Source organism: Elgaria multicarinata, chromosome 9 (assembly GCF_023053635.1).
Source record: "Elgaria multicarinata webbii isolate HBS135686 ecotype San Diego chromosome 9, rElgMul1.1.pri, whole genome shotgun sequence".
NCBI classification, from domain to species: Eukaryota; Metazoa; Chordata; class Lepidosauria; order Squamata; family Anguidae; genus Elgaria; species Elgaria multicarinata.
In genome coordinates, this window is record NC_086179.1 from 97,399,313 (window position 1) to 97,422,755 (window position 23,443).

General features: G+C 40.1%; 1 protein-coding gene across 1 annotated transcript in view; it reads left to right on the top strand.

Annotated features, from left to right (window-relative positions):
• CCDC91 (coiled-coil domain containing 91) overlaps nucleotides 1-20,343 on the top strand; it is a 141,374-nt gene extending 121,031 nt beyond the window's left edge. The window contains exon 13 of the mRNA XM_063134388.1: nucleotides 19,367-20,343. Within this exon, the coding sequence (XP_062990458.1) occupies nucleotides 19,367-19,501 (135 nt within the window). The 3' untranslated portion in view covers nucleotides 19,502-20,343. The remainder of the gene's footprint in view (nucleotides 1-19,366) is intronic.
• The last annotated feature ends 3,100 nt before the right edge of the window (nucleotides 20,344-23,443 follow it).

Genomic DNA, 23,443 nt, shown 5'->3' on the forward strand with positions numbered 1-23,443 from the left:
GATTCTAAAAAGAGGTGATGTTCACAGTAATGTTTGCTTTTGTAACAGTGATTCCCAATTAGCTAAGTACTATGGACCCCTTGTTCTTCAAATGCCAAGCCATGGACCCCCTACTTTTGAAAATTTTGTTATCTCTATGGTAGTTACCTGAGCGAAGCAATTTTTTGGAGAAAATAAGAGGTAGCCCCTAATAAGCAAAGGATTTTAGGTATACTAAAAAACAGGGGAGTAAAAAATAAGGCAAGGGCGGAACCAAGGAATCTTTTACAATAATATTATTAGTAAAAGATTTATTGAAGTGAAAGATATAATTGTGTATCATTAGCATACATGAGCAAAATGTGGATGCAATAAGAATTTTGTACCTTTATAACTCAGAACTAGACTGCCATAATGTGCACCAAATGGGCTGATTTGGAGGAACACATTGGGAAGTTTACTGCTGGTGGCAGCACATTTCCTCTGCCACCAGGTAGGTTATTGGATTACATTATACCACGGATACAGTATCTGCTAAGGATGAACAAAAAATGTTTTCCTGTTCGCAAATGGTGTGAACGTGTCCTGTCCTATTCACGAAGGTGGGCAGCAACATGGTTCCTGGGGAACGTTTGCAATTTCTCGACCTTGCGTTTGCATTCAAAAGGGCTAAATGCAGTGTGTACTTCTGAAAATGGTATCCCACCACCACCTTTTCATGTTTTAGCCAATGGGAGAAAGGTGCACAATTGGAAAAGGGCCTATTTTTCATGTTTGAAAACTGCACTTCTCCTGTTCGGGGGAGGGTTCAATACTTGCATTCGAGCTGGGAGATGGAGAACCTCAGCAAGCTCAAACATTGCTCATTCTCCCATCCCTGTTATCCACTTCATTCTATCCTCTTCCACAGTTCAGGATGCTGATAATTTCCCATTGGCTTGGGTGCCCAGAATACCTGATATTGTCATTGCAGACTCAAGACTTACTTGAGGATAGTAGCAATTTATTCAGAAAATATATCCATGTGCTGGATTTGGACAACAAAGATAGCCTGATAGGAATTTTCAGCAGATATTCATAGTTGTGGAACACCAACTTTATGGAAATTCACCAACTACTGAGCATATTAAGCACTAATAATTCTACTTTATTTGGGTTGGCTTTTAGTCACTGTAATAAAATGTACACAGTTCTACCTGGAGGGAAGTTCCGGACAGATTTAAATCTCGAGTTACCGGATCTCAATAAAGATAATTTCCCTTTTTCTCTTGTTCTGATCCCTCATGCTGACAAAAGACTGGTATTTTAACTGCTACTCAAGAGAAGAAGAAAAATAAGGATATACTTCTGCACAGTGTATCTCTTTCATATGAGACTAAGGAGTCCCCAGTTTTTTGTGATTTACTCTTGTTAGCCACCTTGGGCATGAAAATAAGAATAAAAGTTTTTACAAAAAATTAATAAATAGGTTAATAAATGTTTCTGGGTTATTCATTTGATTTTCTTCCCCAATTTTACTGTGTGCCAAAGAGCAAGCAGTTGGAAGTTCTGCTGAGCTAAAAACAATTACAACAAAGAAAGTTTCCTTTTCTCCCTCCACATTTAAGTGTTTTTATTGGGTTTTTTTAAGCTTTCAAACTGTTTTTAAGGTTTTCAAATTGTTTTAAAGTTTAAATTGTTGCGAGTTTTAACTGTAAGTTGCCTTGGGGACCCTATTTAGGCCAAAAGGCAACTCATAAACTTACGTCTAAAAACCCTTTTATTAGCATATATGTACCCTAACTACAAAGAGTAGAGATCAAAACACCAGACACAGCAAAGAATAGTTTTGTGTGCTGTATTTAAGTCTCAAATTTAGGGATCTCTATCTCTTTCCCTATTTTCTATGCTTTAATATGACTGTATAACAAAAAAGGGTGCCCTTGCTCTCCTTGTTCCTTAGTGTTTGGTTTGGCACCGGGTGCAAGGCCTCAGCTGCAGGCTGACGTGCCAGCAACAGACTGCGGTGGGCAAGCTCAAAGGTTTAATTTCAGAAAGTGTGTTTATATTTTCCCAGAGGCCACGTTAATGATAGTCCTCCAAGTCCTACATTTTACCACCAACACATGTTCACAAACCTGCCTCTTGGTGTTTTTAAGAGTGTGGTGACACCTCAAGTGATTTGAATTAACCTCTTTTCTCATCTTTTAACTCTCCCCATTGTTCTACCTCTTCCCCACCCTCCCAAATACTTCAAAACCAAAAGCAATAAATAAATAACACGTTGGACTGTTGGCACATCCAAATCTGGAAATAGAAATTCTTGCAAGGAGTTGTGTAATCTATCTGTAGTTACAGAGATCTGTATCAAACCTGAATGATCAAAGCACTATAAACATGAAATGCCGCAAAACACAGATTGGTCCAACTGATACATAGAAACAAGTTCCTACACGTTAGATTTTGTCGCTTAACCCATTCTCGGTGTGACCTCATGACCACCATGCCATTGCCAAGAGTGACAGTGCAGACAAGGTCATGGAGAGTTCCTGAGCTCAGTTTCCTGCTCATTCAGCTTGGCCTATTTTGCGGCTTTCATCAGATTAAAGAAACATTTGCATTGAGATTCTAGGAGCATTTTCACGCTGCCACTTGCCCTTGCTCAAAAAGCAATGTAAACCCAGAAGATTAAGTAAGGGATTTGTGAGACCTTGTAGTGTAAGATGAGTTGGTCCACCTGGCTCTCTTTGAGCAAAGCCAAGTGAAGCAGTGCATCATGTACATATACATGTAAAGAAATGAGCTTTGGATATTTCATATGTGTGAATGTTGAATAAACATTTGGAAATGTGGCAAAAGTTATGCAATAGTAACATTGTCCCTTGCATTGTGCCTTATACTGCATTTTACTGGATGTCTGGTTCCTTCAGTGGAATTATCTTTTTTAAAAAATAAATTTTATTTTAATGTAACCAACAAGTGATCAGTCCCCTAACAATTGATGTCTAAACAACTGTTATATAGAATTAATTAATACAACTTTAAGGGGGGGGGGTAATACAAAGAAGGAAATGAAAGAAGAAGGGGGGGAAAGGGAGGACAAAATAATAATAATTAAACAAATAAACTAATTAATAAGTGTGCTGTATGATCTTCAATTGTTGTTATAATGTCCAAATGCTCAAAGCTGAAGCGGTCATGTATTGTTGTAGGCCCAGTTGTGATGTATGTTGAATAAATCTCCACCATACAGCGTAAAAGGATAGTGGTTCTGTTTTTCCCTGGATTAGAAGCAAGTCATGAGTTATTTTTTTCTGATATTGCCACTGATCATATATTTTGGTACCATGCTGACAAGTCCAAATTGTCCAATTTTTTTCACTGCTGTGTAATTGTCTGGCGAGCGGCAGTTAATAAAAATAATAATTTTTTACATTTCTAACTTACATTAGATCCTCTGTATACTGATAATAAAAATAATTCTGGATCATATACAATCCTTTCTCTAGTAATAACCATCAATTCTTTATAATATATGCATGTTCTACATCTGTAATGTAATGTAATGTGTTAAATTGTATGGTGTTTGATTGGAGTGCTGGTTGTCATACCGTAATAAACTTATTCATTCATATGTACTAACATCCAGAATCCCTGCATATATGGACAAGTCCACCATAAATGAAAATACGTGCCTTTTACCCCACAGCCTCTCCAACATAGGGGGCTACATGTTGAAGTACTATGTGCTAGCTGTATTGGCGTCCGATACTATCTATGCAGTATTAGGGTGACCATACGTCCGGATCCCCCAAATCCGGAAATGGGGGCCCAATCCAGAGTCCAGAAATTCCTGAATTAATACAAATGTCCGGGAAACTCTGCCTTTTTTTCGTCAAGAAAATGCCCGGATCGGCACAGGGGAGGACTTCAAAGGACATGCTTCTGGAACACATCCTTCAGCCCTCCCCTGCGCCGATCTAGCCTTCTGCTGGGGTGGTGCGATTGCACCGGCCCAGGAGAAGGCCGCGGACAAGGCTGAGATCGTTCCTGGGGGAAACAGGAGGACGCATTCCCAGAAGAGCAGGAACACGGCCTCCAGCCCTTCCCAGAGCCATCCGGGGCGTGTTCTAGGCGTGCACAATGGCACTGGCCCAGAAAAAGCCCTGACTCGCTGGGGGGAGGGGCTGGAGGACGTGTTTCCTGCACTTCCGGGAACACGTCCCCAGCCCTTCCCAGAGCCATCGCAATTGCCAGCCCAGCAGCTGCAGGAGGAGGAGGAAGAGGAGGAAGGGGAAGAGCAAGGAGAAGAGGAAGTGGTAAGACTAAGGTGTGTGTGTGTGAGTGAGAGAGAGAGAGAGAATGGGTGACTAGGGTGCCTGGTTTTTTGAGTGGATGTGTGTGCGTGTGGGTGATCCTGAGTGTGTGTGTATTGAGAACTGAATGGGATACGTGGTTGTTTGCGTGAATGGATGTGTGTGTACGTGTGAGTGATCCTGAGTGTGTGTGTATTGATATCTGAATGGGATATGTGGTTGTTTGAGTGAATGGGGGGGTGTGTGGGTGATCTTGTGGGTGTGGGTGTTTATTGATATCTGAATGGGACATGTGGTTGTTTGAGTGAATGGATATTATTTATTTATTTATTTATTTATATAGCACCATCAGTGTACATGGTGCTGTACAGAGTAAAACAATAAAACAGCAAAACCCTGCCGCATAGGCTTACATTCTAATGGAATCATAATAAAACAATAAGAAGGGGAAGAGAATGCACCAAACAAGCACAGGGTAGAGTAAAACTAGCAATATAAAAGTAAGATCAAAATCAAGTTCTAAAAGCTTTAGAAAAAAGAAAAGTGTGTGGGTGATCCTGATTGTGTGTTTTGGCAGTGTGTGTGTGTGTGTTGATATTTGAATGGGATATGTGGTTGTTTGAGTGAATGGATGTGTGTGTACGTGTGGGTGATCCTGAGTGTGTGTGTTGCCTGTGTGTGTGTATTGATATCTCAATGGGATATGTGGTTGTTTCAGTGAATGGATGTGTGTGGGTGTGTCAGTTGGGGGTATGATTTGGAGGTGATATTCCTATTAAAAAATGCATTTTGACCCATAGACCTTCCTCTCCAATTTGTTTGATAGAATTGGCATGATGTATGTTTTGTAAAAAATGCTGATAATTGTTTATCCTTCTTAAAAATATATTTTTTAAATTAACAGGATTGCCATTGTTGTTGTTGTTGTCGTCATCGTCGTCATCATTTATCTCTCTTTTCTTGCTCATGGTGTTTTTTTCTAGATGAACATGATGGGCTTTGCCAAGTCATGCTGTCTTTTACTGATTCAGAAATTTCCGAACTATTGTACATGTTTTAAGTATGACTGCTTTCTAGATATTGGCATGCATGTATTTTGGTAGGCCTAATTTTTGAAGGTTTTGTGTAAAAAAAATTATGTGATGCTGGTGACTGATGTGACTAACGGAATAATTGTAACTTTTTCCTGTTATTATTATTATTATTTATTTATATAGCACCATCAATGTACATGGTGCTGTACAGAGTAAAACAGTAAATAGCAAGGCCCTGCCGCATAGGCTTACAATCTAATAAAATCATAGTAAAGCAATAAGGAGGGGAAGAGAATGCCAACAGGCACAGGGTAGGGTAAGCAGGCACAGGGTAGCATAAAACTAACAGTGTAAAGTCCGCACAACATCAAGTTTTAAAAGCTTTAGGAAAAAGAAAAGTTTTTAATTGAGCTTTAAAAGCTGCGATTGAACTTGTAGTTCTAGCTCTTTAACTTCCATAGCCACTGGTGTATATTTTTCTCTCTTGTCCTTTTCCTTTTTTGCAACATTTTTGTCATTAGGTATTGCTATGTCAATGCAATAGGTGTGTTTTTCTTTGTTGTTTTTGACTGTTATGTCTGGTTGAAGTTAAAACAAGCTAAGAGGTGCTAGCTTTTAGTCCATTTTGTTCCATGGCTAATGTTTGCAGGGTAATAGTAGTTTATACTCTTTCTGAATGCTTGCTTGCTTGTTGTATTAGATTTTTCTGTACTTGTCAACTGCTTCATTTCTTCAGTGGTAGCACTATGCTGAATGTGTGAGTATGGATTTGAGAAAGATGATGGGGAAAGAGAGTTAAATGTTAGGAAATGTGAGATGGTATTACTATTATCCTGGACATTTTCCAGGTGTCTGGGGGATCCTTGCCCTGCCAAATCTTAGAAAAAAGTTGAGCAAGTCTAGGAATCAATATATCATATCATATCTTCCAAATCTATCTGTACCGGGAGCTTTATTGTGTTTCAGGTGTTTAATGGCTTGTTCAACCTCCTCCACCAGTGGAATTATGAAACTGAAGGCCAGTTCACATGATACCCTCTTGATGAGAAATCATGCATAACCATCCTTCACCACCTACACAGACTGCTGGATGCACTGGCTCCCTACCATATTATCAACACTACCAAGAAATGTTTGGATGTTTTTATTTATTGTTTATTATTTGTTATATTTACCGTATTTCTTCGATTCTAAGACGCACTTGTTTCCCTAAATAAACAGCTCTAAAAATGGAGTGTGTCTTAGAATCGATGGCGTCTTAAAATCGAAGCAATATGGTAGATGCAAAATGACTCTATTCTATTAAAAAAGGGTCTGAAACATCCATTCTCTCTAGCTTTATTGCTTTTAGAAAGCTGAGCAAGGGCTTTCTAAGATTGCTTTGCAGGCTGATTGGGGCCTACAGCGTGCCCCATGCAGCTCCAGCCCTCGTCAGCCGTTCCAGGAAGACATGCGGCTCCAAGAGTCAGGAGGCTCACCCCCCCCAAGCACCGGGTCCCCCCCCAGCCGCCGCGCTGGGAGGCGCGCGTCCCGCCTGGAACTCCTCACGCCCACAGAAAAACCTGTGCCCAGAGGCTAAAGAAGTGCTGATCCACCGAAGCTGCTCTCACGCGGCAGCTCCAGCTCCAGCTCCAGTCATCTCTCTTCCTCGTGCAGGCAAGCCTCCAAAAGAGGAAGTTCCTGCAGCAGCCACGAGCCGGGAGGTGGAGCTGGGAGGGTAAGCACCTGTTTTTTGCTTACCCCTAAGCCCATCCCAGCCCAGTGGCGCCAAAATCCAGCTGCCCAATAAGAATTGGGCAGTCTCTCCCATTGCTCTGCCTGCAATCACTTCCTCACACCCAGGCTATGCCGTAGTCCTTATAGTGGAGCTCGCTCAGTGACAACTAGGAAGTTTTGGTTGCATCTTTTATTTGGTTGAGTCACTGTATTTCGTTCATTTTGATCCCTTATTGCAAAACAAAATGTTGTCAAAAAGATTGCACTACGAAGCCGCATTGAAACGAAAAGTTATTGTGTATGCAGAAGAACATGGCAATAGAGCTGTGAGTCGATATTTTGACATTAGTGAGGTAAATGTTCGTCGTTGGAGAAATGATCACAATTCCATATTTTCATGCAAAGCAACAACCAAGTGCTTTACAGGGCCTAAGAAAGGAAGTTTTCCACAAGTCGATGAAGTTGTGATACATTTTGTAATACAGACACGTGCAAAAGCATTACCCATCACTCAACAAGCCATGCAGCTGAAAGCCATAGAAATCACCAAGTCCCTCGGAATAGAGGAAATAACTTTTAAAGGCAGTCGGGGCTGGTGCTACAGACTCATGTTTCGTAGCGGGTTATCATTAAGACGCCGAACAACTATCTGTCAAAAAATTCCTGCAGACTTTCAACGGAAGCTGATTAACTTTCAACAATACGTGATCAAATTAAGGAAAAAAAGAAAATATGAGTTCAGTCAAATTGCAAATGCTGATGAAACTCCGGTTTACTTTGATGTGCCTCGAAATTACACCGTCAACGCTAAAGGTGCTAAAGAAGTCAAGATTATGAGCACTGGCTATGAAAAGCATCGTATCACTGTGACGCTATGCATCACTGCTGATGGTGGAAAGTTGCCACCATATTTTATTTTAAATCGAAAAACCATACCGAAGAATGAATTTTTCCCCAAAGATGTTATTGTGCGTGCACAGAAAAATGGATCGATGACGGCAGAGCTTATGGAAGACTGGCTAAGTGCTGTGTGGAATAGACGTCCTGGAAGTCTTCGTAATCCACCTAGCATGCTAGTACTTGATGCATTTCATGGACATTTGTCCGATCAAGTCAAAAATAAAATCGTGCAAAAATGTTGTGACTTGGTTGTGATTCCTGGTGGCATGACTAGCCAACTGCAGCCACTCGACGTTTCAGTCAACAAACCATTTAAGGTTTACTTGAGAAAGGAATATGTATCCTGGCTGTTGACTGACAACCTTCCGCTGACACCTTCTGGAAAAATTAAGAAAGCACCAGCATCAGAACTGGCAGAATGGGTATCAAGAGCTTGGAAGCTGATCCCAGAAAGAATAATGCAGCAGTCATTTAAAAAATGTTGCATTACCAACGCTCTAGATGGCTCAGAAGATGATATATTATGGGACAATGAAGATAAAGATGGCTCAGAAGAATCAGACTCTGATATTGATTCAGAAGAAAGAGATGAATAAAATACCTGTGGTGAAATGTTGTATTATTGTTTTGTGTACATTGTTTACATTTAGTGTGTTTCCCTATTGTTGTTGTTAGTAAATTGAATCTATTACTTATAATAAAAATATTTGTTTGATATATTTTAGAGTTTTATTTTATTCTTAGAAATTTATTTCTAAGAAATTCTAAGATATTTTAAGAAATTCTACTCATAAAAGATATTCTAAGAAATTTATTTTTTCTTAGAATCAAAGCTTTTTTTTCTGTTGGTGGTACTGAAATTAGTGTTCATCTTTTCCTCCCAAATAAACAGCTCTAAAAATGGGGTGCGTCTTAGAATCGATAGCATCTTAGAATCGAAGAAATACGGTATATCCTGCCTTTTTGCCTTCAAATAGGCCAAGGCAGCATACATGAGCCTCCTACTCCTCTCCATTTTATTCTCACAACAAGCCTGATAAATAGGTTGGGTTGACAGACTGTGCCTGGCCCAAAGTGTGGTGTAGTGGCTAAAGTGTTGGACTGGGAGTCAGGAGATCCGGGTTCTAGTCCCCACTCAGCCATGAAAACCCACTGGGTGTCTTTGGGCCAGTCCACACTCTCAGCCCAACCCACCTCACAGGGTTGTTGTTGTGAGGATAAAATGGAGAGGAGGAGGATTATGTATACCAACTTGGAGTTGGCAGGCAGACTACAGTTCAGGCAGGCAGGCAGGCTTTTTCTTTTTAAAAGTTGTTGTTGTTGTTATTATTATTATTATCCTTAGCATTTCATTATTTAATGGCTGCGTTTCAGTTCACAAAATCAACTCTGATTCATTTGATTCATCTCTCAGTAAGGTCATGCCTTCTTCGTCTTACATACATACAGGCAGGCTTTTTCTTTTTAAAAGTTGTTGTTGTTGTTGTTGTTGTTATTATTATTATTATTATCCTTAGCATTTCATTATTTAGTGGTTGTGTTTCAGTTCACAAAATCAACTCTGAATCATTAGATTCATCTCTCAGTAAGGTCATGCCTTCTTCGTCTTACATACAGGCAGGCAGGCTGTAGTTGTTGCTGCCTGCATGCTGCTGTGGTGGGGCATCTGCCGGGACTGACTCCCCCATACTAGATCTATGGCGTATCTCCGCCTGGCTCTCTGCCCGCCTGTCCTCCTCCTCTGTGACCACCTCGCAGGGATGGTTTGCAATGCATGACTTACTGCTGGCTTTGAAACAAACCATCCTTGCCTCACTTCCTTATGCCCCCAGAAATGCCTGCTGCCTGCCTGCCTGTCTTCCCCCCAGGGTGCTGCTGTGGTGGGGCATCTGCCGGGACTGATTCCCCCATACTAGATCTATGGCATATCTCTGCCTGGCTCTCTGCCTGCCTGTTCTCCTCCCCTGCCCGCCTCACAGGGATGGTTTGTGTGTGTCTTGCTTTGTCTCAGGGGACAAGTCCTTCCTGCACTCACTTAGAGTTTTTGAAGTTCCAAATCAATTATTCAAATGTGGAAGAAGATTCATATTTAGGGTTATCTACTCCTCAATTCATGGCATGTTGGGATTTCCTTTGAAATCGCCCCACTGAGCTGTCTGCAGCTTTAATCCCTGAGATACTGGGGTGTCCGATTTTCAAAAATTCCCCAAAAATCAGGGGAGGATTGGCTTGGCTTGAGTCTTGGCATGTGTGTGTATACGTGCATGAGGCGTCATGGTGCCGAATTTGAGGTTTCTAACTTGAAAATTGACGGAGATATAGAAAGGGGTGTTTGAATTGGGGTTAGGAGTGCTGCGTTGGAGGTTAAGGCCCCCCTCCCAAAATCAGGGGATGATGGAATCTGCTTGAAACTTGCCATGAATGCGGATGTGCCTGCTTCCAAGTTTTTATCTGTCAAAATGTCGGAGAACAGTCCATGTCTGAAAATGGGGTGTCTGATTTTCAAAAATTCCCCCAAAATCAGGGGAGGCTTGGATTGGTTTGAGTCTTGGCATGCGTGTGTATACGTGCATGAGGTGTCATGGTGCCAAATTTGAGGTTTCTAACTTGAAAATTGACGGAGATATAGAAAGGGGTGTTGGAATTGGGGTTAGGGGTGCTGCGTTGGAGGTAAAAGCCCCCCAAAATCAGGGGATGATGGAATCTGCATGAAACTTGCCATGAATGTGGATGTGCCTGCTTCCAAGTTTTTATCTGTCAAAATGTCGGAGAACAGTCCATGTCTGAAAATGGGGTGTCCGATTTTCATAAATTCCCCCAAAATCAGGGGAGGCTTGGATTGGCTTGAGTCTTGGCATACATGTGTATACGTGCATGAGGTGTCATGGTGCCGAATTTGAGGTTTCTAACTTTAACAGAAAAAAAGTTTAGGCTTTTTTGGATTTCAATGCAAGCCTATGGGGGGGGAAAGCGGAGCTGCGATCCGGATCCGGAGCTTCGCAGCGAATCGGAGCGGACTATAGGCGGAGCGGACCCAATCCGGAAGTTGCGGATCTGGAAGAGAAGCGGATCCGGGGGTCCGTGCACACCCCTAATAAAAACATCAGTATCCATTTAAAAACAACAGTTCTGGGGTCCATTAGAAAACAAACTTAGCATTGTTATACGCTGTTAAATGCCTGGGAGAAGAGAAAAGTCTTGACCTTGCGCCTGAAAGATAACAGTGTTGGCACCAGGCGAGCCTCGTCAAGGAGATCATTCCACAGTCGGGGGGCCATCGCTGAAAAGGCCCTCTCCCTTGTTGCCATCCTCCAAGCTTCCCTCAGAGTAGGCACTCGGAGGAGGACTTTAGATATTGAGTGCAGTGCACGGGTAGGTTCATGTATTTGTACCTATTTATTTTTTATTTAAAATATTTTTAGACCACCATCCATCCTCACAGACAAAGATGACATCAGAAGTAGGCATAGTTGGGCACCCCTCCCCATCAAGAGCCCCCTTGTCGTTGCAATCTGCTTGTTCACCTGCCCAGACAGTGGTGGTGAGAAAGAGAGCAGTAGATGCCGCTGCCAACTTGCTCACAGGCTCGCTGCCTGGTAAGTAAGCAAGTTGTAGCAATAATTTAAAAGAGAATTGGTGGTGAGACAGTAGAAGATGTTGGCCATTTGGTTCGAGAAAATCTGGGACCTGCTTGTATTCGAGAATATATCAAATGTTAAGTTGTAGGAATTCAGACTAATTCTGAGTGGGGACAGTGGTGTCAGAGAAAGTGGGGGGGGGAATTAATGGATGGTATCTTGCTTCCCCCATTTAGTTGCATCCTTAAGTTTGGCACACCCTTTTCTTAACAGAAAACTATGTTAGCATTCAGTCAACACATGTTAATATTAGATATAAACAGAAATGTATTGACTATCTCAATGTGCTTTAAGCGTAAGGAAATGTGATTCAGAGAAATACAGTTCATAAACGTTTATATTCAGAGCAATAAAACAAGTTTTACATGCAGATTTACTGCCCAAATGCTATAACAAAGGGTTGCTTCAAAGAAATTAAGAACTTTTTGCAACATTGTACCTATCAGATAACATTTTGCAGGTGCTATTCATTGAAACCATTCTAAAAAAAAACCTTCATTACTATAATTTGGCGGTAAGACAGCATAGAAAATATTCTTTACTTTTTTGACATTTTTTTTAGAATAATTTCTTAAGCTCTAAATGTGTTGGGCTATTCAGTCAATTCCTGTTCGTGCTTGTTACTAGAATTTCTCTTCTTAGGATACAACCCTATGCATATTTGGAGAGAAAAAAAGTCCTACAACTCCCAGCATCCCCAGACAGTTAATATCCAAAAGTTTGCTTCTCAACTGAACCTCTACCAGATATACTTACAAAGCCAGGGAACCCTGCTTCATTTAATGAACAGTCATTATTAGAATTTACAGTTCTTATATGTTAAGGCAACCTGAAAATTATATTTGGTTATCTTGCCAGTTTAAACTTATTAAATGTTTACACTGCCTTTTCAATCAAGCTGGTCTTCAAGCCCAGTAATACAATTCCTCAAGCACACACAGTTTAGTTTCATCAACTGAAAGTAAATTTCCTTCGGTGCTTTGTAGGAAGAGGAAAGCTAGTGCTTGTGTACATTCTGGTGTCCAGTTGAGTGATTCTTAGATCTAAGAGGAATTTCCCCCACAAACTTCCCCATCCAGACAAATCTCCTTTTAAGACATGTCCAGCATATGGTATCATTATATTTGTACATCCTTCACTGTAGCGCAAGGCATGCCATCCTTAAGGTATTAAACTAGACAGAGCCTAAATCACTTTCATATGGTGATTTAATTTATTAATTTTCTAATGATAGTTTCTTAACATGGCAAACCTTTTGAAAAGATATACTAAGAATGTATTGTCAATCAGCAGTGGAAACACACAGGTGAACTGACAAAGATTTGATGGCCCTACAGGCCCCTTCCAATTATACTATTCTATGATTCTATGGACCCACTCTGCTGAACTCTGTTGACATAGTAGTACCTAATGTATTCTACTGTAATCTCTGCCAGTTTGTAGAGATGGTAAGTTCCACAGTTTTCTCTTTTGCTGTTGTACTGAACAAACAATTAATATAGATAGGAAGCTTTGTGTGCTATTATTATTATTATTATTATTATTATTATTATTATTATTATTATTATTAATTTATTTATTTATATAGCACCATCAATGTACATGGTGCTGTACAGATTATACACAGTAAATAGCAAGACCCTGCCGCATAGGCTTACAATCTAATAAAGTTGTAGTAAACAATAAGGAGGGAAAGAGAATGCAAACAGGCACAGGGAAGTGTAAACAGGGTGAAGCTAACAGTATAGAGTCAGAACAAACTCAATATTTAAAAGCTATAGGGAAAAGAAAAGTTTTTAGCTGAGTTTTAAAAGCTGTGATTGAGTTGGTAGAAAATTATGTTATTCACTTATTTTTTTTCCTTTAGCAAAAACAGATTTATTCACTTCTGTAGGTATGGCAACTTCAAGGTAACCTAAGACCCACATTATCAGAGGAGAGAAGTGTAATGTAGTTTCTACATTTTTAGTGTGTTGTCTTTAAATTACAGTTCTTGAAAGCCTTCCAAGAGGTCTATATTTTAAAGGTACCAGCGTTTTGTTTCTGTTGGACGTGGTGAAGCTCAGAAGTGTATCCCAGATGTGATACTTTGCTTTCAATAAGGGGCATCATTAATGTGGCTCTAATACTCGAAGCTGGGGTTTGTGTATATACCCTGGTACTCCCGGTTTTCATAAGTGGAAGACATCATAGAATCATAGAATAGCAGAGTTGGAAGGGGCCTACAAGGCCATCGAGTCCAACCCCCTGCTTAATGCAGGAATCCACCCTAAAGCATCCCTGACAGACGGCTGTCCAGCTGCCTCTTGAAGGCCTCTAGTGTGGGAGAGCCCACAACCTCCCTAGGTAACTAATTCCATTGTACTGCTCTAACAGTCAGGAAGTTTTTCCTGATGTCCAGCTGGAATCTGGCTTCCTTTAACTTGAGCCCGTTATTCTGTGTCCTGCACTCTGGGAGGATCGAGAAGAGATCCTGGCCCTCCTCTGTGTGACAACCTTTTAAGTATTTGAAGAGTGCTATCATGTCTCCCCTCAATCTTCTCTTCTCCAGGCTAAACATGCCCAGTTCTTTCAGACTCTCTTCATAGGGCTTTGTTTCCAGACCCCTGATCATCCTGGCTGCACTCCTCTGAACACGCTCCAGCTTGTCTGTGTCCTTGAATTGTGGAGCCCAGAATTGGACGCAATACTCTAGATGAGGCCTAACCAGGGCCGAATAGAGAGGAACCAGTACCTCACGTGATTTGGAAGCTATACTTCTATTAATGCAGCCCAAAATAGCATTTGCCTATTCACATCAAGTGAATAGAAGCAGCCTTCAGCCAAGCAGTAAATCACCACAGTATACATGTAGTGATGATTCCCCACTGCGAGCTTTCTACTTGAAAGGGCAGGATGGCGGTCTATTAACAAGTGGGAATCCAAGTTACCATTTCAAGTTGACTGGAGCCCTCTCTGCCAACAGACATGCTTGATAGGGAGATTCCAAAGTGGCTGACAAGAATATCAGAATATAGGCGAAACAGCCAAATATAATGAAATGATCATTAAAAATACTGTTGAAAAGGTCAGACCAACAAAACCAAAAAGACAATATAACAGGCAGAAAATAAGGGTCCAAACTATATGTTAAACATGTCATATTTACATTTTAAGGAGCAGGGTGGGAGGAACACGGTTGCAAAAAAGGGAGTTAAACTTTTTCCTCCTCATACAAAGGTGCTGTTGAGAAACAGCCACGAAGGTAGCAAGGGGAACCACGGGGGGTCCCTATCCAGCCTGCCAACTTCTTCCCCCGGCCCTGCCCATTGATTCAATCCAAGGGAGATGCCACTCCCCCTTCGAGCCAGCCCCATATCCAGAATATCTGAGCTGCCACAAAATCTGAAACCAGACTAGGAAAAGCCAAGCCACATTTAACTTCAACCCTCTGAGTAATATCCAATTTTATTGTAGCTATTCTATTCCCAAAATAAACTTAATAAAAAAACAGCCTAAAACTTCTCTGTAATCTATGAATAATAGTAAAAACATAAATTAAATAATGCTCTATTTTTAGCCCTGTGCCAAAAAATTCTCCCACATTTTTTGACTATTCTCATTCAATTTAATAGAAAAGACTTTGAAAAAGAGAGTCAAGGGCAAAGAAAAGTTCAGAGAAACTCTCATGGGTTGGGTTCAGGTCTCTTGTGCTTACTTTACTTATCAGGTGACCAAGGCGTATGTGTGAGTGTCCCTTCTCTCTGGCAGCCTGTAGCATCCTCAGCTTCTTACACTTCAATTAAAGCCCAAGGGAAGACATTCAAGATGGGGACAAAATGTCCACTATGCCTAAAACCATCCCAGATAGAGGTAGAACAAATATGGAAAGATTCATAACAATCGGTTTTCAGGTCCATTGATGACATACAGACACACACATCTTTTTATATAGAGGGAAAAGGATAAAACAGTGGAGCCTACAATCAGCCATCTTAACACTAACAGCCAATAACGACACTGCCCTTTAAGAGGCCGATGGCCTCACCTAACTCTTTATTCACTAGAGTATGTTTCATGTACTTTACAACAACTTTTTACACAACGTATTAGCACTGACACCAAGCAGATACAATAACTTGCATAATTTCCAACTTTTGGAATGATTCTGAAACACACACACACACACACACACACACACACACACATTATTTATTATTTTATTTACAATATTTATATACCACTCTCCGTTGAACATTTCTCACCATTAGCTTGGTACATATGTGAAAATGAATAGACATGCCCCTCTATGTTCAGAAAACCTTGTTTCTGAGTAAGTCTGCCCAGGATTCCAGCATACCATTTTCCTTTCTCTCCCTATTCGCTCTTCATCAGTGATCTATTAATCAGTGATTTCCTCAACCATCAAAATTACCTCATTTTTATCTCAGTTGACAGTGTCCTACTACTCCTCCCTCCACTGCCAGAATGCTGAGAGAAAAACTGGAAGCCTTCTCAAAAGCATTGGTATTTTTATTGGATGGTTTTGAAATGTTGCACAACTGTATACTTCACAGGATGGAACATGGATGCCAAGTTTCATATTATTAGCTAAACAGGTGTAATTTTTATAAGCAGTAAAATTTTGAGTCTTATAATGGAAGAAATTTTGTGTGTATGTGTGTGACTCACCTTACCTCCGGTGCCCCTTTAATAATATTTCTGCCTTTTTCCTGTTCCTTTATATCCTTCAATCCTTTATTGCTCCAGCATGGTGCCTCCACTTTGACTGGGTACGCACCCCAGGCAAATGTGCTTCTCCATGTCATTGCCCACCTGCCTCTGTAACAGTATAGTAATGTATTCCCAGAAACAATTTTCAAAATATAGGTGGAGAAAGACAAGCATCCTCTGAGGATGGAAATACCTTTCCAAAATGCATCAGGCTCATTAAAGCATGTTCAGGCACTTGAGAATATCATGTCTCCTATTTTTTGTTTGTTTTACATAATTCATGCCTTTCCCACAAGTTTTTCCCCCTTCACTTTTAACACCCAACTTAACATTTCCCTTATTTTCTTTTGTGTGGGGGGGACATTATAGGGAGAACAGGAAAAGAAATCAAGAGCCTCAATCAAACATATGTACTATGGTGTGTGTGTTTTCCTGTGAAGCTAATACAAAGTAATGAAACGTAGGCCTGGTTCAGACAATACGCTAAACCATGCTGCTTAACCACAAAATGGTTAAGGGATTCCTTAAACCATTTTGTGGTTAAGCAGCATGGTTTAGTGTGTTGTCTGAACCAGGCCATAATCTCAGCGTAGCAGATGCATTCTCATGAAAAATGAGAGTGTCAGGCAGAATGTGAAGATACGTGTTTTGTGAAACATAATGGTTGTTCAGTTTGAGTAACATGCCTGAAGCGATTGAGAAGTTGTGACTTTTAGAGCATCCACCTCCTCTTTTGCATATGCATTTTTATTCTGCTGTGTGATTCAGTGGGGACTCTGCCCTTTAACACATGTGGGTAGCTGTTAAGTAGGGCTCTGATGCTCAATATCGAAAATGTAATGCAAAATGCAATAAATAAATAATATTAATGTCCCGAGCAGTCCTCCAGGCTGCTATATAAACTCTTCACAACTCCAACCAACCTCCCTCAGTTTCAGCAAGGTTCAGCCATTTCTGGAACTCTGAGATCACACAGCTGTGATCCTTTCAGCAACGCCACAGTGTAACAGAAGACACTATTTCTCAATGCCCCTGCTCAGGAGCCCTAAGCCCTGGACTGCCCTGTTCTCAGGTTAGGGGTTGCACAGGCAGCTGTTGAAGAGAATTGTTGAAAGAAACCAAGATGAACATATTTACCTCAGAGGATGTAGATAGTGTTTAAATGCATAACACTTTTAAAAAAATGAATAAAATATTCATTTAATAAGATCATTCTCTGAAATAAATTTGAGATAGTGAAATTTCGGCTCATGCTTTCACCTCTCATGATACACAGCACACACAAAAACAGTTACATACACTGACGACATCTATGAAGTGCTAGATACTGTTTTGTTATATGTTTTGATGATGATACTTTTCTTTTTTGTCCATTTTTACATTACAGTCATCATTTGACCCTATTTCCAAAGTACAGTCATTCTTAATATTTGTGCATTCATACAATACTTTTTTAAAGAGCTGATATAAGGCTGAGGGGTTTGGATATTTCCCCTCCTACATTTGGAGGGCAAGGGAATGTTTCATGGAAGTGCCAACCTACCAGGCCACCCAGCTGACCTGTGGTGCTTTCATAGAAACACAGAATAGCAGAGTTGGAAGGTGCCTACAAGGCCATCGAGTCCAACCCCCTGCTTAATGCAGGAATCCACCCTAAAGCATCCCTGACAGATGGTTGTCCAGCTGCCTCTTGAAGGCCTCTAGTGTAGGAGAGCCCACAACCTCCCTAGGTAAGTGATTCCATTGTCCCTAGGTCAATGTTGGAACTGTTGGAACTTCTCTAATGTTGTTAATGGACTTGTACCTTTAATCCCAAACAACAAGTTAAATTAAAGGAACCCAAAACCTATAGGGAATTCTCTCCAGAACACCCTACATGTTACAGGTGTGCGCTGAAGTGAGTAAAACTATCTTATTTGTTCAGAGATCCCCACATTAGAGGAATTCAGCAGGAAAAAAAGATTGATGGAATTCCTCTAATGTGGGGATCTCTGAACAAATAAGATAGTTTTACTCACTTCAGCGCACACCTGTAACATGTAGGGTGTTCTGGAGAGAATTCCCTATAGGTTTTGGGTTCCTTTAATTTAACTTGTTGTTTGGGATTAAAGGTACAAGTCCATTAACAACATTAGAGAAGTTCCAACAGTTCCATCAAATGCTTGCTTGCTCCTTGGATGGAGATGGATATTTTTCTCATCACTGAGAATGATCTGCTGCAGTAACTCCCAGCATAGATCCATGTCGCTTTCCCCCATGCATTCAATTTTCCCTCCACTTCCTTTTTATATATTTTTTATTTAAATTTTATTAAGCAATTTTTCCAGTACATATCAATCTTTCCCCAACCAAATAAACAAAGATCGGAAAAGAAACAAAGGTCAAAACAAGTTAATGGAACCAAGAACATCTAAATAATACTAAAAAAGGGTCAGCAGTCATGATAACATATTCCATCAGCCAAAATGATTGATATACATCTGGAAGTCTTTTATACAGATCTTTTTGGGCTGTATACTTAATGAAACAAGACCACTTCTAGGGTCTGCACAGGACACCACTACAGCTAGCCAATGACATTGTGTTTTGTCTCTTGGGTTTCTCTCTCTCTCTCTCTCTGGATAATTGGCCCTCAGGCCTTGGGCTTGCAGCAAAAGAACAGTGTATTAGATCAATGTACTAAAACAGCTGAAGATGATCTAAAATGGGTTATCAAGAACCTGTGGCCCTCCAAATGTTGTTAGACCCCAACTCCAATCAGCCTTAGGCAGCATGACCAATAGTCGAGGATAATGGGGATTGTAATCCAGCAACGTCTGGAGGGCCACTGATTATCCACCCTTGATCTAATCCTCCCCTTGTCTTGGAATGACTAAGGATATGTTCACATGTATAAAATAAGACCCAAGCTTTGTTTTGCCTTTCATATTTGAAGTTGGAAGGAAATCAGCCACGTGTAATACCCAATATGTATCAATTCCTACATATTCACACACTATGTATTTTAATAAGGTAAAGTGTTCATTTATTAAACGGTTGCATTTTCCCCCTTAATGTTTTTTCTAAGTGTATTTTTCTTCTGTTGTGACAGCTTGATCAAGTTATCCGCCAACGTAGCCTATCGAGTTTGGAACTTTTCCTCTCTTGCGCGCAAAAACAACTGAACTCTTTATTACATGAAGAACCTACAACAACAGATGCTGAAGAAAAGAAACTGTCCCTTTAAGCTGTCAGTATATATGAAGATATTAATCTAAATGCTGAAGATTATCTATTTTAAGACACTGGGAACTGGGTTATAATCAGGTGGCATCATTTGTTTTAGATTTTGATTTTTAATACGCTGTTGTCACCTATAAAACTAATTGCTATGTGAAATCTAGTCAAATAATGTACTCAAAGATAATGAAATTTACAATGATATCCTGTTTCTACATAGTTGCAGCAATGACTGAACAAGGCAGTGATCGTCGACTCCAAATTGAACAATATAAGTATCAAATTCCTTGAGGGGAAGCTCCTTGTAAATGTTCATTTATAACCCTAAACATATTTAACACAATGTTGTATGGATGTACATACTTTTTGTACCAAACCAAGAGCTCATTATTTATTATTTATTCCCAAACGCTGTGTTACACTCAGTGGAATTATTATTTTTTACTTAGAAAGTTTCATCACTTTCAGAAGCAACTTGTCATAAGATACAAGGCCCTGATATTTGAGAAAATCCATGCCCCAAAGCTTCCCTGAGTGTACGGAACTAGTACTGCGCTTCTGTGGATCTCGACCACTGACATTCAAAAACATTAACAGCAGAACCCTATGCATCTTTATTTGGTTGTAAGTCCTATTGTGTTCAGTGTGGCTTACTCCTTATTTAGGATTGCAGACCTTAGTTTAGGCTGTGAAAGTTACGTGAAGGTGAAAGTTTTCACTAAGCAATTTGACAATGGTGAAAACTTCTCAAAGGGTCCCAAGTTCTCAAAACAATTGTATCAGCAAAAGCCACAGGATTGGTTCCTTACTGAAAAACAAAGTCAAATAAATGAGAAAGTCTTTGAAATTATCATAGCTTTTTCTCACATGTACAATTGTTATGGCTTTCTGACAAATAATTGCAGCGCTAATGGTAATGTAATTCTAAAAAGACTTTTGATATTCACTTGCATTTAGCAAGAAATATAGGCTCCAACAATAAAATGTTAATGATTTCCATGATGGAGTAATGTAACCACCTAGTTTTTCTATGCTTGTTACATTAGAAGTTATTCTTTGCAGATAATGATATGCTTAGTATGATTACATCTGGCGCCCACCCCACCACTCCCCACCCATAGTTTTCTTTGGAAATATCTCCCTAGTATCATGGAGGTCATACATTACCCTTTGGGTTGATCTTCCCTATCTGGCTAGGAGGCAGTAGATTGCCTCCTCGGGGAAAAGGGGGGGTCCTCCATTACCCAGATCTGATCTGCTCATAGGCAGTAAGCAGGGTTTCAGATGAGCCCTAAAAAGTTTGTCCTTTGTTGCCTGATTATTATAGTCTGCTTTTAATTTCTTTTTTGTTATTTTTCATTCTCTTCTTCACCTCCACCCAAATGTCCTACAGAGGATGTGTGGAGAGAGGAGAAATGGAAACCAAGGGCTTGTGGCCCACACAGTATCAGCACTACCACCAGTTCGAACCACTTCCTTCTCTCTACCTCAGCCTTTCCTTCCAGACCAAATTGACATTGGTAGACCTTTCAGGGAAGAATATACTCAGCCACCTGCATCTATACCACCCCTATTCTGAAGCAGGACTATGAGGAGATAGCAGAAAAAGAAGTGCCAGCACCACTACTCAGGTGCCACAGGGGACAGGCAGAAACAGTAGGAGTGGAAATGACCATCGTTATGGAATAGACCACACTGCATGTGGGTCTGACCATGATAGCACCATTGGAGGTCTGGATGAGATAAGAGGGGCCCTGAACTCCTAATGAGGCACTAGATTTATCTGAAAACCAAAACATACAACCATTTTTTGCAGAAAGGCGTTTTGCTGATTTATACTGGATCATTTTGTGACCCTGGAGAAAAAACAAGTGACCAAATTTATGCCCAGACATCAATTTCTAGGGCCTGCAGAAGTAGACACTCTGGTTGATGAGTGTAAGAGGTCTGCTGAATGCCTCCCATACATCTGTCAATGGTCCTTTAGCAGGTGAAGGAGCAGAAGTTATACTGATAGCTCCTCCCTTGTCCAAGACTACTATTATAGTTTCTGGATCAGCTAGAGGTGCCTTTTCATTGAAGCTGTCAAGATGAGGGGACTTCTTAGCTCACAGTACAGGTATTTATTTATTTTTAGAGTTATATACCACCTTATCTGCTAGACATCCATCAAGGCAATGTACAATAAATAAAACCTTAAAACAATAAGATCAAAATTTTAAATAATTTAAGAATTAAACATTAATTAAAACATTAAAACTACACATTTTAAAATGCCTGAGACAAGGCATCTTAACACCCTTTCTAAAGAGGAAGAGGAGGGAGGTAATTGTCATTCTCGAGGTCATTGGATGAGACAATGTGGGTGGTTCCACCTGGAACTGCGGCCTGTCCAGAGTCTCCTCAGAGTAGAGCTTTTAGTGTTCTATTTCCCTCTCTGTCGCAGTCCCTGCCTGGTGATGTCAGGCAGGTGCTTAAGACATTTTTATCCAAACAAGCTTTCCCTGAACGATCAGCTATGGTTTTATTATATAACTTGATTTTCAATGTTCTTATCCTTTTGTATTTTGATTTTGTATTTTGATTTACTGTTGCTCAACATCTTCTTTAGATATAGAGCAGTTTATAAATTTTGTAAATAAATAAATAAAATCAATACATAAATCTTCTATGGTAGGCACACTGCCACCAAAATTCAGTAGGGCTGGTCACCATTTATTTTTGATATATACAGAGTGCCCAAAGCACACAACTACAAAGTATACATTCAGGGATGGACAGTGATAATTAACCTTGTTTATTCACAGATATGACGGTTACAACTGATGCATTATTATTATTATTATTTATTTATTTATTTATTTATTTATTTATATAGCACCATCAGTGTACATGGTGCTGTACAGAGTAAAACAGTAAATAGCAAGACCCTGCCGCATAGGCTTACAATCTAATAAAATCATAGTAAAACAATAAGGAGGGGAAGAGAATGCAAACAGGCACAGGGTAGGGTAAGCAGGCACTGGGTAGGGTAAAACTAACAGTATAAAGTCAGAACAAAATCAAGTTTTAAAAGCTTTAGGAAAAAGAAAAGTTTTTAGCTGAGCTTTAAAAGCTGCGGTTGAACTTGTAGTTCTCAAATGTTCTGGAAGAGTGTTCCAGGCATAAGGGGCAGCAGAAGAAAATGGACGAAGCCAGGCAAGGGAAGTAGAGACCCTTGGGCAGGCGAGAAACATGGCATCAGAGGAGTGAAGAGCACGAGCGAGGCAATAGTGTGAGATGAGAGAGGAGAGATAGGAAGGAGCTAGATAGTGAAAAGCTTTGTAAGTCAACAGGAGAAGTTTATATTGGATTCTGAAGTGAATTGGAAGCCAATGAAGAGATTTCAGAAGTGGAGTAACATGGTCAGAGCGGCGAGCCAAGAAGATGATCTTAGCAGCAGAGTGGTGAACAGAAACCAACGGACTGATGTGAGAAGAAGAAAGGCCAGTGAGAAGAAGGTTGCAGTAGTCCAACTGAGAAATAACCAATGCATGAACAAGAGTCTTGGCAGAAGAGACAGACAAAAATGATCGAATCCTGGCAATATTATACAAGAAAAAACAACAGGAATGCATCCACCTGCATGACAAAATGACATGATCATCAATGGCAAACTGCTGGTTTGCTTAACAAAACTGTACATGAAAATTACTCCTGATACAATTATATCCACTTTTTTATAATAAATAATTTCTAATGCAAGATATACATAAATTGAAGCCCCAGTCACAGTTTATAAAACAATATAGTACTGGTGATGACATCAGTATAGTAACCTTGTAAACTATGTTTATAATACGAGGTTATGTTTATTGTTTTCCTGTTCTTATCAGCGTTGTAAACTTTCTTAACAGGCCCCCGGTTTGTTTGTCCTGTTTGCACGATAGCTTCTTTGGAAAAAAACGCT